Source organism: Callorhinus ursinus, unplaced genomic scaffold, assembly GCF_003265705.2.
Source record: "Callorhinus ursinus isolate GAN/ISIS: 27379988/994484 unplaced genomic scaffold, GSC_fseal_2.0 scaffold9, whole genome shotgun sequence".
Lineage (NCBI taxonomy): Eukaryota > Metazoa > Chordata > Mammalia > Carnivora > Otariidae > Callorhinus > Callorhinus ursinus.
Genome location: NW_027397071.1, coordinates 59,884,762 through 59,901,392, shown reverse-complemented (window position 1 = coordinate 59,901,392; position 16,631 = coordinate 59,884,762). Strand labels below are relative to the sequence as shown.

Sequence of the window (16,631 nt, the reverse complement as noted above, 5' to 3'; positions counted from 1 at the left end):
AAATTAAGCGTAAAGTATATTTTTACCTGATAAAAATGTTGTTATCACCTTTGACATTTCCTCCACAATTTCCTGACGGACTCTGAGGTCATCATCTGTTATTCCATGTTCTTTTGCTAATTCAATAACTGCAACACTTAAAGCAGCCAGCTGGGCAGGGGTAGGAGGTGGCAGAGAACGAAGCTCACTTTCTTCCTGTTTTTCCTATTAGCGTAACATTTAACAACAACGTAAAAAGTTTTTTCTATTTTAATGTCCTTAGATTTAGGATAGAAAGACTATACAAATGTATTAACTCAACAAATATTCACCTTCTATGTGCCTGATTCAAGACACCTAGGATATGGAAGTGAACAAGACAAAAATCCCTTTCTTTGTGAGTAAGTACTGGAAGATTGAGGGGTGTTTTGGGGCAGGTTCCTATTAAACATTAAGAAAATAAAATTTGTGGGCAACTGGGTGGCTCAGTTGGTTAAGCGACTGCCTTCGGCTCAGGTCATGGTCCTGGAGTCCCGGGATCAAGTCCCGCATCAGACTCCCTGCTCGGCAAGGAACCTGCTCCTCCCTCTGGCCCTCCCCCCCTCATGTGCTCTCTCTCTCTCTCTCTTTTTCTCACTCTCTCAAAATAAATAAATAAATCTTTAAAAAAAGAAAAGAAAATTTGTTCTACTTTACTGTCTGCATAAATTCTGAGATGCTACATCAAAGCCAATATATTTTAAGTACAGCACTTAGCTGATAATTTTGCGGATAATTCTGTTACAGCAAAGAGACTTTTAATGTAGCAGAAAGTCTTGAATCCTCTCTGATCTGCGTATTAAATGGTCACAGGAAAACATCCTAGACACCATCATCACATTTGTTATACTGCCTACCATTTACAATTGATTTCTGTCATTTTATCCAATGCTAAGCCAAATGTTCCTCAAAACCCTTGATTCTACTAAAAGTGTGAAAGCCAATTTAAACCCTTTAAATCTAAAGAGGGACCAACTATATTATATATACACAATGATTTTTTTTTAAAGATTTTATTTATTTGAGAGAGAGACAAAGCAAGAGAGGGAACACAAGCAGGGGGAGTGGGAGAGGGAGAAGTAGGCTTCCCCGTGGAGCAGGGAGCCTGATGCGGGGCTCGATTCCAAAACCCTGGGATCATGACCTGAGCCGAAGGCAGACGCTTAACGGCTGAGCCACCCAGGCACCCCACACAATGATTTTTAAAAATTAATTTTTTATTCTGATTTTTAAAAAAATACATGCTAATTGCAAAAGCTACATAAAACATAGGAAAATACAAAGAAAATCATCCACGATCTAACATCATACTATTTCCTTTACTTTTTTTTTTTTAAAGATTTTATTTATTTATTTGAGAGAGAGGGAGCAAGAGAGGGAGAAGGGCAGACGGAGAAACAGACTCCCCAGAGCCTGAGGTGGGACTCAATCCCGTGAGATCATGACCTGAGCCAAAATCAAGAGTCGGACACTTAACCAACTGAGCCATTCAGGGGCCCCTTCCTTTATTTATTTATTTATTTTTTTTACCATAACTGAGACCATACCATTTCTTTAATGTTATAATAATGGCATTTTCTAACCCCATATTTCAGTCAAGAGACATTCTCTTATTTTTTGAGACATGTAGCTCCCAACAGATCTAAAAATCAAAAGTAGTTTATTCTCTCTTCTCTACCCCCCACAATATAGTTAAACAAAAACTTTGGTCTATTTCTAATTTTATTCATTGTTACTATATTCAGTCTCAACATAAAGTTTACCTATATCTTAAGTAACATAGGGGGTAAGACAACCTCATTTTTGTAAGTTTCTGTGAATATTTCTGCAATCTTAATTATAATCTAAATCTTGGGTGAGTGTCTAAAGTTTTCAGGTATATTTTTTTAGGATTCATCCAAGGTATTAATAGCTACACACTTAATTAAAATTAAAAAAATGATGTAAGATTAACATGCAACACATCTATTTTATATATGTAGAACTACCAAAAAATTCTCTGAATTATATTGCTAGACTGTCATGGAAATAAAAAGATAAAAGACAATAAATGAACATAGTCTTCTACCTACATTATTAATAAGCCTATCCTACTTCCTTTAGGATACTGTTCCATTTAACAATCTCACTGATAACCTCCTATCATTGATCATCCTCATATATCTTAAGTATGACAAAGAAAATAGATAAATAAATGTATACTATCATGTCAGGTAAAGCTATGAAGAAAATCAAACAGGGTAAGACTACAAACTGATGGGCAAGGGTAAGGGGCGCCTGGGTGGCTCAGTTGGTTAAGCAACTGCCTTCGGCTCAGGTCATGATCCTGAAGTCCCAGGATCAAGTCCCGCATCGGGGTCCCTGATCAGCAGGGAGTCTGCTTCTCCCTCTGACGCTCCCCGCTCTCATGTGCTCTCTCTCTGTCTCTCATTCTCGCTCTCTCAAATAAATAAATAAAATCTTTAAAAAAAAAGGGTTATTATTTTAGAATAGAGTGGACAAAGAAGGCCCCTCTAAACAAGTAATGTTTAGCAGAAACCTAAAAATGAAAGAGAGAGACATTTAAATTTCTGGGGGAAGAGCATTCCAGATACAGAGAACAGCAAATGCAGAGACTTGGAGGCAATAAAGTACCTAATGTTATTTGAAGAGATCAGTGTGGCTAAAGGGTTAACAAAGGGGTGATTGGAAGATGATGAGGTTGAAAAGTTAACTAGAAGCCAAATATCATATGACCTTATGAAACTTGGTAAGGACTTACATTTTATTCTAAGTTGGGAAGCCAAAGAAGGGCTATGAGCAGAAAGTAACATGATATGACATATTTTAAAAGAGCAATCCTGGCTGATAAATGAATAATAGACTGTATGGGGGCAGGAAGGAGGGCTAAGTTGGAAGTAGTCCAGGTGAAAGACAGTGGTAGCACAGACTAAAACACAAAGAGTAGGAGTGCTTGGTTGGCTCAGTCGGTAGAGCATGCAACTCAGACCTCAAGGTCATAAGTTTGAGCCCCACATTGGGTGTAGATTACAAAAAAAAAACCAAAAATCCAGAAAGAGCCGACTGTGTGACAAATGACTAAATTTGGAATAAACCATGTTTTGAAGATAAATTCTATAGAACTTGTTAATGGTTTGAATGTGGGGTATAAATGAGAAAGATAAATCAAAGGTGCTTGTCCTAGACAACTGAGTAAATAAATGGAGATGCCTTCTGCTGAGATGAGGTAAGTTCTGGAAAGTTCTGGAAAGAATCAGTTTAGGCTAGGAAAACATGCCAAGAAACAAGAGTCTCCTAATGAGTCTCCTATTTCCAGCCTTTGGCCGTTCATCCTATTCCCCTTACTTCCACCAGTTAAGTCTCCTACTTTAAAACTTTCAATAAATCCTCAACAGAATACCAGCAAATCAAATTCGACAAAATATTAAATAGATTATACACCATGACAAGTACAATTTATTCCTGGAATGCAAGAACGGTTCAACATACAATAATCAAACAATGTAATCACCTTAACAAAATGAGAGAAAAAAAATGACTTGATCATCTAGATCAACGCATAAAAAGCATTCAACAAAATTTAACACCCTTTCGTGGTAAAACAAAACAAAAAACAAACAAACAAAAACACTCACCAAACTAGGAATAAAAAGAAACTACCTCCAGATAATAAAGACCTATTTGAAAAACCCACAGCTAACATTATACTCAGTGGTTAAAGGCTGAAAGCTTTTTCTCTAACATCAGTAAAACAAGTCAAGAATGCCCATTTTCACCACTTCTATTCAACATATTAGAACTATTAGCCAGAAAAAGAAATAAAAGGCAATTAACTTGGACAGGAAGAAATAAAATTATCTCTATTCACAGATAATAATCTAACATGTAAAAAAACCCTAAAGATGCCACAAAAAAACTGTTAGAACTAATGAACAAATTCAGTAAAGTAGCAGGATACACATCAACAAACAAAAATCAGTTGCATTTCTATACACTAACAACAAACAATCTGAAAAGGAAATTAAAACAATTCCATTCAGAATAGCCCCCCCAAAAATAAAATACTTAGAAATTAACTTAATCAAAGAAATGAATGACTTGTACACTGAAAACAACAGAACACTGCTTAAAGAAATGAAAGAAGACATGAATAAACAGAAAGACATCCCACGTTCATGGACTGGCAGGCTTAATATTGTTAAGATGTCAATAGTACTCAAAGCAATCTACAGGTTCAAAGGAATCCCATCAAAATCCCTTTAATTTTTTTGCAGAAATAGGAAAACTGATCCTAAAATTCACATGGAATCTCAAGGAACCCAAAATAACCAAAACAATCTTGAAAAAGAACAGTTAGGGGCGCCTGGGTGGCTCAGTTGGTTAAGCGACTGCCTTCGGCTCAGGTCATGATCCTGGAGTCCCAGGATCGAGTCCCACATCGGGCTCCCTGCTCAGTGGGGAGTCTGCTTCTCCCTCTGACCCTCTTCCCTCTCGTGCTATCTCTCATTCTCTCTCTCAAATAAATAAATAAAATCTTTTAAAAAAAAGAAAAAGAAAAAGAACAGTTAGAAATTCACATTTCCTGATTTTGAAACTTACTATGCAGAGCCACAGTAATCAAGACAGTATGGTACTAGCATAAAGACAGATGTATAGGCCAACAGAATAAAACACATAACCGAGAAACAGAAACTCATATATATGGTCAAATGATTTTTAATAAGGGTGTCAAAACCATTCAATGGAAAATGGACTATCTTTTCAACAAATGGTGCTAGGAAAACTGGATACCCATATGCAAAATGGACCCTTATCTTACACCATATATAAAAATTAACTCAAAATGGATCAAAGACCTAAATGTAAGAGAAAAATTATAAAACTCTTAGAAGAAAACAGAAGAGAAAAGCTTCATGACACTAGATTTGGCAATGATTTCTTGGGTACAAAACAAAACAAAACAAAAAAACCACAGACAACAAAAGAAAAATCACACAAATTGGAATTTATGAAAATTAAACTTCTGGGTGGCTCAGGTGGTTAAGCATCTGACTCTTGATTTCAGCTCAGATCATGATCTCAGGGTCATGGGATCGAGCCCCACATCAGGCTCCAAGCTCAGCTCAGAGTCTGCTTGAGATTCTCTCTTTCCCTCTGTCCCTTCCCTACTTATGCTTGCTCGTGCTCTCTCACTCTCTAATAATAAATAAATAAAATCTTAAAAAAATTAGACTCCCACGCATCAAACACTATTAACAGAGTAAAAAGGCAACCCACAGAATAGTAGAAATATATTTGCAAATCACATATAGGATAAGGGATTAGTATCCAGAACATAAAAAAAACTCCTCTAAAACTGTGAACAAGAAAACCCAATTCAAAAGTGGTCAAAGGACTTGAAAAGACATTTCTCCAAATACAAATGGGCAGTAAGTACATGAAAAGGTACTCAACCTCACTAATCACTGGGAAAATGCAAATCAAAAGGACAATGAGATACCAATTCACATTAAGATAACTATTATCAAAACAAAACAAAAGAGAAAAATGCAAGAGTTTTATAAATGTGGAGAAACTGAACCCTTGTGCATTGCTAATAGGAATGTAAAACGATGTAGCCAGTATGGAAAATAGCATGGCAATTCCTCAAAAAATTTAACATATATTTACCATTTGGCCCAGCAATTCCACTTCTGGGTCTATACACAAAAGAAATGAAAGCAGAAAATCGAACAAGTATCTCCTCTACCAATGTTGATACCAACACCATTCACAATACCCAAAAAGTAGAAACCACCTAAATATGAATGGATAGATGGATGAATGGATATACAAAACATGGTATATACATAAAATGAGCTATTATTCAACATTAAAAGGAAGGAAATTCTGATACATACTATAATATGGTTGAACTCTTGATCTTAGCTCAGGTCTTGATCTCAGGGTTGTGAGTTCAAGCCCCACATTGCACTCCACACTCAGTGGAGCCTACTTAAAAAAAAAAAGCTTTTTCAGCATCTAATGAAATGATTTTTTGGTTTGTTAATATGATAAATTACATTGATTGGTTTTCTAAACCAACACTGCACTCCTGGAATAAAGCCCCACTTGATCATAATGTATTTCTTCCTTAATTTTATTGTTAGATTCAATTTGCTAAAATAATGTGTAGAACTTTTGCATTAAAATTCATGAGACATATAGCCTGAAGTTTTCTTTTATTGTATTATCTTTTTCTGGTTTTGGTATCAGAGTAATGTGGGACTCATGGACTGAAATTAGAAAGCATTCCTCCTCTTCAGTGTCCTGGAATATGTGTTGAACTGGTACACATATTATCAATATCCCAGAGATCAAAAGTAACCTTTTCTTTTTTTTCCAAGTTCTTTTTTTCTTTCCATTTCATTTTGGATGGTTTCCATTGCTATATGTTCAAGTTCACTAACCTTTTCTTTTGTAAGGTCTGATCTACCATTAGTCCTACTCAGTGTATTTTTCATTTTAGACACGTAGTTTTCATTCCTGTAATTTCAGTTTTAATCTTTTTTATATCTTCCATGTCTCTATTTAATTTTTAGAATATCAGGAATATAGTTAACTGCCTTGATGTCCTCCTCTGCTAATTCTCGTGTCAGTTCAAGGTAGTTTTGATTGGCTGATTTTTCTCCTCATCGTGGTACGTATTTTCCTGCTTTGTTGTATGCCTTATAATCTTTGAATGCCAGACAATGTAAACCTTTTTGTGGTGATAGTTATTTTGTATTTCTATAAATATCCTCAAGCTTTGTTCTGTAACAACATTAAACCCTGAAAACTGTCCTTTTGGGTCTTGCCTTTACAATTCTTTAGTTGGGGGTAGCCTGGGTGGCTCAATCAGTTAAGCATCTGCCTTTGGCTCAGGTCATGATCTCAGGGTCCTGGAATTGGGCCCTACATCAGGTTCCCTGCTCCACAGGGAGTCTGCTTCTCCCACTCCCTCTGTCCCTCTCCCCCTCCCCATTCATGCTCTCTCTCTCTCTCTCCCCCTCTCAAATAAATAAAATCTTTTTAAAAAATCTTTAGCTGAGATCAGACTGCATTTAGTTTCTATATATTCCCCACTCTTAAAACAAGATCCTTCTGGGTACTCTACCCAATGCCCATGAAGTATGAATTTTCCAGTCTGAATAGTGGTAAAGTACTATTCTCAGCCCTATGTAAGCATCAAGTACTATTCTAATTCCTTCAGATGATTCTTTCCCTGGCTTCGGGCAGCTTTCTCGCATGCATCTATGGATTTCTTTCTGTATAGCTTTCTCTTTTTTGTTATTCTGTCCTACAAACTCTAGCCACCCTAGACTCCCTGGACTCAAGTTCATCTCCTCAACTCTGGGAGTGCACTGGGCTCCCCTTCCTATAATGCAGTATGGAAACTCTCTCAAACTAGAGTAATCATTGGGCTAATCTCACTTGATTTCCATTCGCTGCCTGAAAACCATTGTTAGCTATTTTTATCCTTTTTTTTTTCCTTCAGTTAACTCAAGAGTAAGAGTAAATCTAATCTTTATTATTACAACTTCAACAAAAGCAGAAATCTAATACAGCTGCTTTTAAGTTTTCTTGTTAGTTTTTTTGTAATGTCCTAAAATTTCCTTAAAATGTATATAATGTCTATTGGCTTTTTTCATAAGTTTCCTGTTTGGAATTCCCTGAGCTTCCTGGAATTAATGATTAGCACCATTCAGTATTTCTTGAAATATCTATTATTATCTCATAAACTACCAACTCTTTGTTCTATTAAATCTTCTGAAGCTCTAATTAAATCAAAATAACACGCTGACAAAATTTTAATTTCTTTTCCCTCTGAGTTCCTAATTTTCTTCAATGCATTCAGTTTTTTCAAGAAAGACATATTGAGCACCTACTGTGTGTCAGACACTGTCTTAAGCAATACAGAAACAAAAATAAATAAGAAATAAAACCAGCCCTCTAGAATATTGAAGTCTAGAAGAGGAGAGAAAGCAGAAATGCACAATACAATATATCCAGTTTTCTGATCAAGCAGCTCTGCAAGCACAGAGAATATCTAATCCAGAATTGTTGGGAAGGTCTGGTAAAAGAATATTTCTCAGAGAAAATGCAGACACTTAGACATAATAAGTAGAAGATTATATAGTATTACTATTACCACTTTGAGGGGTGCCTAGGTGGCACACTCAGTTGAGCATCCAACTCTCGGTTTTGGCTTAGGTTGTGATCTCGGGGTTGTGGGACAGACCTCTGCACTCAGCACGGAGTCTGCTTGGGATTCTCTCTCCCTCTCCCTCTGCCCCTCCCACTTGTGCTCTCTCTCTCTAAAATAAATAAACACATCTTTAAAATATATATATATTACCACTTTGAAAAGAAAAACTTAAATAGCTAAAATACTAATAATTTTTTTAAAAAAACATTATTCAGGGGCAGCTGGGTGGCTCAGTCATTAAGCATCTGCCTTCAGCTCAGGTCATGATCCCAGGGTCCTGGGATCGAGCCTCACATCAGGCTTCCTGCTCCGTGGGAAACGTGCTTCTCCCTCTCATACTCCCCCTGCTTGTGTTCCCTCTCTCGCTGTGTCTCTGTCAAATAAATAAATAAAATCTTTTAAAAAAATTATTCATATCTATGTCTATGAAATGTTCTAATAAAAATAATTGAAAAATTATGAATTCCCAAAGTCTAGATTATAAGGCCTTGCATGGTCTGGACTTCCCTAGCTTTATCTCAAATCATTTTCCTCCTATCTCTCTTTGCCCCAGTCATACTAGACTCTTTCTGTTCCTCATATGCCATGTCATCATTCATATTTTTGCCTTTTTTTTTTTTTTAAATATCCACCTATTCATTTTGAGAGAGCACACAAGCACAAGTGGGGTGAGGGGCAGTGGGAGAAACTTTCAAGCAGATTCCCTGCTGAGCTCAGAACTGACTCGCGCTCAGTTACGTGACCCATAAGATCATGACCTGAGCCGAAACCAAGAGCCAGATGTTCAACTGACTGAGCCACTCAGGCACCTTTTTGCCTTAATTTTAAACTACTACTTCAAAGTTCAACTCAAATGTCACTTTCTCAGAGAAATGTCCCTGTTTTAGATTAAGTAAAATATCCTTGTATACTTCCTTAGCACCACATTTCTCCCTTTAATAAAACTCAATATACTTAAATTCTTTTTCAGTGTATGCCTTCACCAATACTTCAGAAACTCTGAGGGTAGGAACCACAACTATCTTATTCACCACTGACTAGACCTAGCACATAAAAACTCAAAAAATATCAGTTGGACTGACTGTATTTAAGAGTTTCTTTTTTTAATTAAGATTTTATTTTTAAGTAATCTCTGCACCCAACATGGGGCTTGAACTTACAACCCAGAGATCAAGAATCACATGTTCTACCAACTGAGCCGGCCAGGCACCCCTATCTGACAGTTTTAAATTTAAGAATCAATATACTTTAATATGAACAGACTGGTCTCTGAAAAAGTCCGCCTCCTGACCACCTAAGATAAGAAGGGCAATCACAGCTTTTAATGCTATCACTTCAGTTACTAATGTAAGACAGGACAAATAACCCATTTTTAGTTTCATAAATAAATATTTGATATAGTTTTACCATTCGAAAAATAAAATATTTTGTAAAAAGAACTCACCAAAATATTTTTCTTATGTCGTTTCTCCTTTATATGTTTATGAGCTCCCTGGATGTTTTCTATGTGAATTAAGCAAAGTTTGCATAGATATCGGCAATTGGTATATTCTGGTGAGCGCTGAAAAGTTAAAAAAATGCATTTTTTCAGAAAACAGAGAAGTAAATATATGACTATATATGTGAATGATATAATTACATAAATATTAGAAACAAAAACAAGCATTAAAGGAATAAATTTTTAATAAACAAATCAGTACTTATATCCCCAAAAGATAATTGTTCTTTTCAAAACAGACATCACAGAAGATCATATACTCATTTCAAACAACACCATTATAACGTTAAATATTTGGTACTTATCTAATATAATACAGTCCTTAGAATCCAATGTAGGATAAGAAAGGCAGTCTTATTACTTAGTCTTATTCCAATGCTCTCCCAAAAACTGGTTTCAAACTTTGTCTTTTTGATTACTATAAAAAATAAAATCCACCCTCAAATAGGAGATTTTAAAAGAATATGAGTTGAGAATATGGAAGAAAATTCTAAAAGCTGAGTTCTGAAAACATACTCAATCACAATCTCATGGGAATAAATGGATAATCTCTTGAGGTAAGTATTCTAAAGGATACAATTCTGACACAAAAATTATCATAGTACTTTAGTCATACTTTATAAATCTGTTCTTGAAATAATTAAAAAAAAAAAACTTACTAATTCCAAAGTGCCTGTTAGGTGCTAGGCACTATGTTAGGTGCTTCATATACAATGTCATTTTAATACCTCTAATAATCCAATTAGATTGCTATTATTTTCATTCTCTAGATGTGAAAACAAAAGCTCATACAGCCTATAACTTTCACAAGGATAAAATATTAAGTAGGAGATGCTAAATTTAAATTCATGTCTATCTGAATCCAAAGCCAACTCTACCCATATGATTACACAATGAAAAATTACAGAAACACAATAAATACACATTGAATTTTAAAACATGACTTCTAGTGCCTTATACTGCAATTTCAGAAATTACAGCAATGCTTAAATTTTTATTTCAGATTGATCTTCAATAGCCTGCAACTCCTGACAAAAAGATTCTCTAACTTCATAATATTATGATTTTCTTTAAATGGAAACCTGCCCCAAATTTAGCAACAGTCCTACCACAGACTAAAAATAAATATGGCCATCATTTATAAAGTATGTATAATCTTACAACCCTATAATGATTCCCTATTTTACTGGCAAAGCAACTAAATCTCAAAAATTAAATAACTGTCCAAAACAACAAGCAAAAAGGAAAATTCAGTTCAATCCAGTCATTTCAATTTGTGGTATAAAAATTCTTTCACCATTTGCAACGACGTGGATGGAGTTAGAGAATATTACACTAAGCGAAAGAAGTCAAAGACAAATATCGTATGATTTCACTCATATGTGGAACTTAAGAAACAAAACAAATGAGCAAAGGGAAAAAAAGAGAAAGAGGCAAACTAAGAAACCAAATTTATCAAGAGAACAAACTGTTACCAGAAGATAGGTGGGTGAGGGTTGGGTTAAATAGGTGATGGGGATCAAGGAGTACACTTGTGATAAGCACCTCGTGGTATACAGAAGTGCTGAATGGCTCTATGGTACACCTGAAACTAATATTACACTGTATATTAAACTAACTGGAATTTAAATAAAAACTTAAAAAACAAAAAACCATAAAAAACTCTATCAAATCTGTCCTTATTGGGGAATGAATTTAAGCCCTTGCAAAGACTCCTATCTCTTAGTTTCCAGCCACAACTAGTACTTAATTCCCTAAATATTTTCTGAGCTCATAAAATATGTCAAACATTTGTCTAGAAGTGGGGATATATGGCATAAAACAAACCAAAGTCTGTCCTCACAATCTACTTCTAGTATACAGAGACATGTAATAAATAAAGAAATGCACAAATAAATACAAATAGGGTGCAGGGATGTTAACTACTTTTTAAAAAAGGATCATCACTTAAGACCTTACTGATAAAATAATTTAAAGGAAGTGAAGGATTAAGCTAAGTGGGTATTTGGGAAGAGACATTCCAAGTAGAAGGAAATGTTAATGCTAAGGCCCTGAGGCAGGAATATGCTAATATGTCTGAGAAACTGCAAAAAGTCTAAGATATGACTGGCACTGAGCGGTAAAGAGGGCCAGATCGCAGGGCCCCTTAAAAGAACTCTGGTTTTTATTCCAAGTGTGAGGGGAGGACACTAAAGGTTTTTGAACAGAGAATTAAGTTTTAATCTATATTTTAAAAGGACTGCTTGCCTTCCTAATTCCTTTAAGAATAGAAGCAGGAAGAGCTTATTGCCATTATGAGCATACTGCAATGATCTAGAAAAGAGATGATGTTGGCCTGGTTCAAGAAGAGTGGTGAAAGTGGCAAGGTTCAGATTCAGGAGTTGAAAACATAAATACAGAGCACCTAAAGCTATGAATATTGATGAGGTCGCTAACGGAGTCAAGAAATCACTCATATAAGTTTTTCAATTGTAAAATATTAACAGACAAGGATTGTCTGGATTCTTTCTGTAAGAAAAGTTTGTTTTAACATGAATGGGGAGTCAGAAGGCTTGAGATGACATCTCAATTGACCTTGGATTAAATCTCTAACAGTGAAAACCGCTTCTATAACCTTGAAATAATAAAAATTGCTCTACCTGGTAAAACAATTCTACAAGTAGCTGATCTTTACCACTTAATACACACCAGACACTATGCAAAAACTTTTACTTGTATTATTGTATTTAATCCTCATAAGTCAATGAGCTGTTATTTTTATCAACTCAATTATAATGATGAAGAAAGTGAGGTTTAAAGAGGTTAAATAACTTATCTAATGTTATCCAACCAGTAAGTGGCAGAGGTAGACCCAGTGACTCCAAAACCTACACACTTAACCACTAAGCAAACTACCTCTAATTATTAACTACTACATGCAAGGTACTATATTAAGCACAATAGCAAATAGGATAAAAATGTTCTCACGACATCATGAAACTTCTAGTTTCACAGAAGAGACACATGAAAAATGTTTTAAAATTCCTTCATTATATAGTTGTATTTTATTTTACTATTAAAACACACACACTAATAACCCTTCTTTAAATTTTCTGCAGACCAGCTTGAATAAAGATTGCTGGGCACGGAAATTCTAAGTATTTCCTAGTCAATATTTAACACTAACTACAGGGAAATTTACCCTTCTGATCTCAGAGCTTGGATTCAGTCCTTCTTTGGTACAGTTTAAAAATCTACATCTTTACTCATCAATCAGATAATCTATGGGTACACTGTAAACCCAAGGACTGATAAAATCAAAAGCAAGTAGTTAAGAATATTCTTAATGAATGTCTAATAAGTTGGTAAAGAAAAATGTTAATTAAGAGTACACTAAATTGAAAATAAGAGGTTTTGGAGGACATGAGAAACAAAGAAGTGCCAGAAAGAAAAGAGATTATAGACATCTATGCTAGTACTGGCACACTCATTTTATATTGTTGCTGCTTAAATTCAAATAAATTCAAACAGCAAAATGTTTTCCATGCTAGAAGCTTTTCTTTTACCCCTGGCCATTCTTTCCTACCACCATCAAATATCCATTCCACCCTAATTTCTTTCTTCTCCCAAGAACTGATCTTTCCTGCTTCATATCCTATCCCATCCTGTCCCCTTATTTTTTTAAAACACGTTTTTTCACATTTCCTTTATACATGCCATATAATTCACCTGCACCAGACTTCCCCAATTCACAGTCAACTCCTACAGCTACTCCTTCAGACTCAGTTCCAATGTCACCTCCTTATAAAGCACTCTCCAATTTGATGCCTCTATACCCCCACTCAATTGGTCACTCTTTTGTCTAAGATTTCAAACAATACTGTTATTATTACTGTTATTTGTTTGCATGCTTTTCTCTAATTAGTAAACTCCTAGAAAAGCAGTAACATGTTTTTAAAAATGCCACACATGCCCCAATTCAACTTCTTATCACCAGATCATGGCACACGAAAAGCACTCAATATTTATCTTAACAGATTCAGAACAGCTACTAATTCCAGACTTAGGGAAGAGAAAGTGAGGAAAGAGAAAACTAAGTAAAAGAGCAAATTGCAAAAAAGACTTCCTTCTAACTAGGACCTTGGGAGACGAGCTACACAACCTAAATTCTAACTCTTGATATTCCTTTCTATTTTAATAGGGTGACTACTCTGTCATAAGTTCTATTAATAACTCAGGAGTGCCTCTTAAATTTAGACATTACCTCATTTTTTTAAACTCTACAAAATTATACCATTTCTTTCTTTCCTTTCTTATTTATCAAGAATGATGACCTATATTCCCTTGTATACATGCTCACAAATATTCCAAGTATCTATTTGTAAACAGATTGATTTATGAGTCATTACTTCAATACCTAGCAATGTTTTTATTAAGGCTAGGAATGTGTATTTCTAGGTTAAGAATTTAACTAGCAGACAGGAATAAGATACTAATGGCTAGAACAATTCTTAATACATAGGAGATATTCAGTAAATATGGGAGACAGAAGAGGAAAGGGGAGGAGAAAACCAAGGAAAAAAGGAGAAAAGTGTAGTATATCACATAATATTTGCTAATTTGTCACTCCGAATGGACTTCTAATTCACCAACTGCCATTTTCATCAGTATATCCCAGCGCCAATCATAGTACCTAGAACATAACAAGCACTCAGTATCTATTGATGAGTGAATAAATCAGAGGTCAGCAAACTTCTGTAAAGTGACAAAGTAATATTTGGGTAAATATCTTATGCTTTGGTAAACAGTAAATATTTTATGCTTTGCAAGCTATAATGTTCTCTGGAGCAACTAATTACTCAATTCATCTGTGCCAGGTAGCATAAAAGCAGCCATAGACAATAGGTGAACAAATGGGCATGGCTATGTACCGATACAATTTTGCTTACAAAACAAGGGGCTAGGTTTATTTTACACAATTTTAAAAACACAAAGCACAAAAACAAAAGGCAAAAACAAGATGGTAGGCCATAGTTTCTTGACCCTGGAATGAATGAACAAAGACTCACAGATGTAAGGATTTGCTGAACAAAGGGAGAGAAGGAAGATGAAGAGAAGAAAGGAAAGAGGGAAGTTAGGAAAAATGAATGCTATCTCTGCCTTAGCAATAAAAGATAAAAAGAGCTGTGCTTGGCAAAAAAAAGTTATGACACATGCATCTTCCTCCACATAACTAAAATGATATAGTATACTTTTTCAAGTCGAAAGATGTGATCTCTTTCTAAGCGTTCTTCTGCTTGTTTCAAGCCTAGCCTCTGCTCAGGTGTCAATGCAGATTCATCTATCACAGTAGCATTTTCTAAATAGTCCATCTCTGAAGAATTTTCTTTATTAGAGTCATCATTCTTCATTTTACCTAGAAAAGGAAGCAATCAGTTACCATCAGCAGAACTGATAAATTAAAAAAAAATTTAATGGAAAACAGACATCAATTTATACACATACAGGAAAAATATTCTTTCCTTATACTTTCCTTAGTTGTCCAAGTTGGTATACTTATTTAAAATACAAGTAAGAGGGGCACCTGGGTGGCTCAGTCATTAAGCGTCTGCCTTCGGCTCGGGTCGTGATCCCAGAATCCTGGGATCGAGCCCCACATCGGGCTCCCTGCTCAGCCAGGAGCCTGCTTCTCCCTCTCCCACTCCCCCTGCTTGTGTTCCCTCCCTCGCTGTGTCTTTCTCTGTCAAAGTCAAATAAATAAAATCTTTAAAAATAAATAAATAAATAAATAAAATGAAATAAAATAAAATACAAGTAAGAGATATACATGGTATCAGAATTCACCAAGAAAAATCTATTTCATCGGTCAAATGCCTATCTTGTTCTTCCAACCTATCAAGAGATAAATATGACTGAGACTCACTACACGAGCCTAACAGAACATAACCATCTTGTAAAATCTCTGAACTCTTGAAATGTGATAAAAAGCTATTTTAAGTCCCAAAGATTAGTCACTAAAGTCACTTTAATGACTTCATCACTATACACGAGCAGCTAAAAGAACACATATCCTCTAGACCACAAACCCACAAGCTCCTCCCCCTTTGCTTTCACCGAACACATGGATATCCCTATCACATCAATATTTTTTCTTTGCTTCTCTGCCTCCTAACTGGATTTCAATCTTCTCAAGGCACAGACTGTGTGCTATCATCTTTTTATTTCCAGCACCTAGCATTATACACCTGGCATACAGTAGGTTTTACTATCGGTGTGATTTTTTAAAATACAAATTCAACTGAATTATTCTCTTGCTTAAAATACCTAAAGGCTTTCAAAGAGTTCAGGATAAAGTTTAAACTCTCTAGCATAATACATGCCATCCTTGCCTTCATGAAGGCAGTAACAGAATAATAATTCCAAGTTATAATAAGTGCTATAAAGGAAAAAAGTAAGTAACTCAGAAGGAGACTAACTTTAGATATGGGAGTCAGGGAAGACTTCTCTCAGATTTTAAATCAAGACCTTAAGAAAGAGAGCTAAGGTGTCTATATCGCTAACCTTGTATCCTACCTTAACACTTTTCACTTCATTCTTACCAAATGTACTAGATAGAATGGATCATTGCTACTTCAAATCTCAATGCCTTTTTTTATTATGTTATGTTAATCACCATATATCATTAGTTTTTGATGTAGTGTTCCATGATTCATTATTTGCATATAACACCCAGCGCTCCATGCAGAACGTGCCCTCTTTAATACCCATCACCAGGCTAACCCATCCTCCCACCCCCCTCCCCTCTAGAACCCTGTTTGTTTTTCAGAGTCCATCATCTCTCATGGTTCATCTCCCCTCCAATTTGCCCCCCTTCAATCTTCCCCTCCTATCTTCTTCTTTTTTTTTTTT

At 35.4% G+C, this 16,631-nt stretch overlaps 1 protein-coding gene across 8 annotated transcripts in view; it reads right to left on the bottom strand.

Moving 5' to 3' along the window:
- Positions 1 to 16,631, bottom strand: part of TUT4 (terminal uridylyl transferase 4) — a 122,168-nt gene that overhangs the window by 62,517 nt on the left and 43,020 nt on the right. For all 8 annotated transcript variants that reach the window (XM_025871624.2, XM_025871619.2, XM_025871623.2 and 5 more), the window contains exons 3-5: positions 14,975 to 15,138; positions 9,690 to 9,806; positions 27 to 204 (exon numbers count right to left, since the gene is read on the bottom strand). In XM_025871624.2, the coding sequence (XP_025727409.1) occupies positions 27 to 204; positions 9,690 to 9,806; positions 14,975 to 15,138 (459 nt within the window). The remainder of the gene's footprint in view (positions 1 to 26; positions 205 to 9,689; positions 9,807 to 14,974; positions 15,139 to 16,631) is intronic.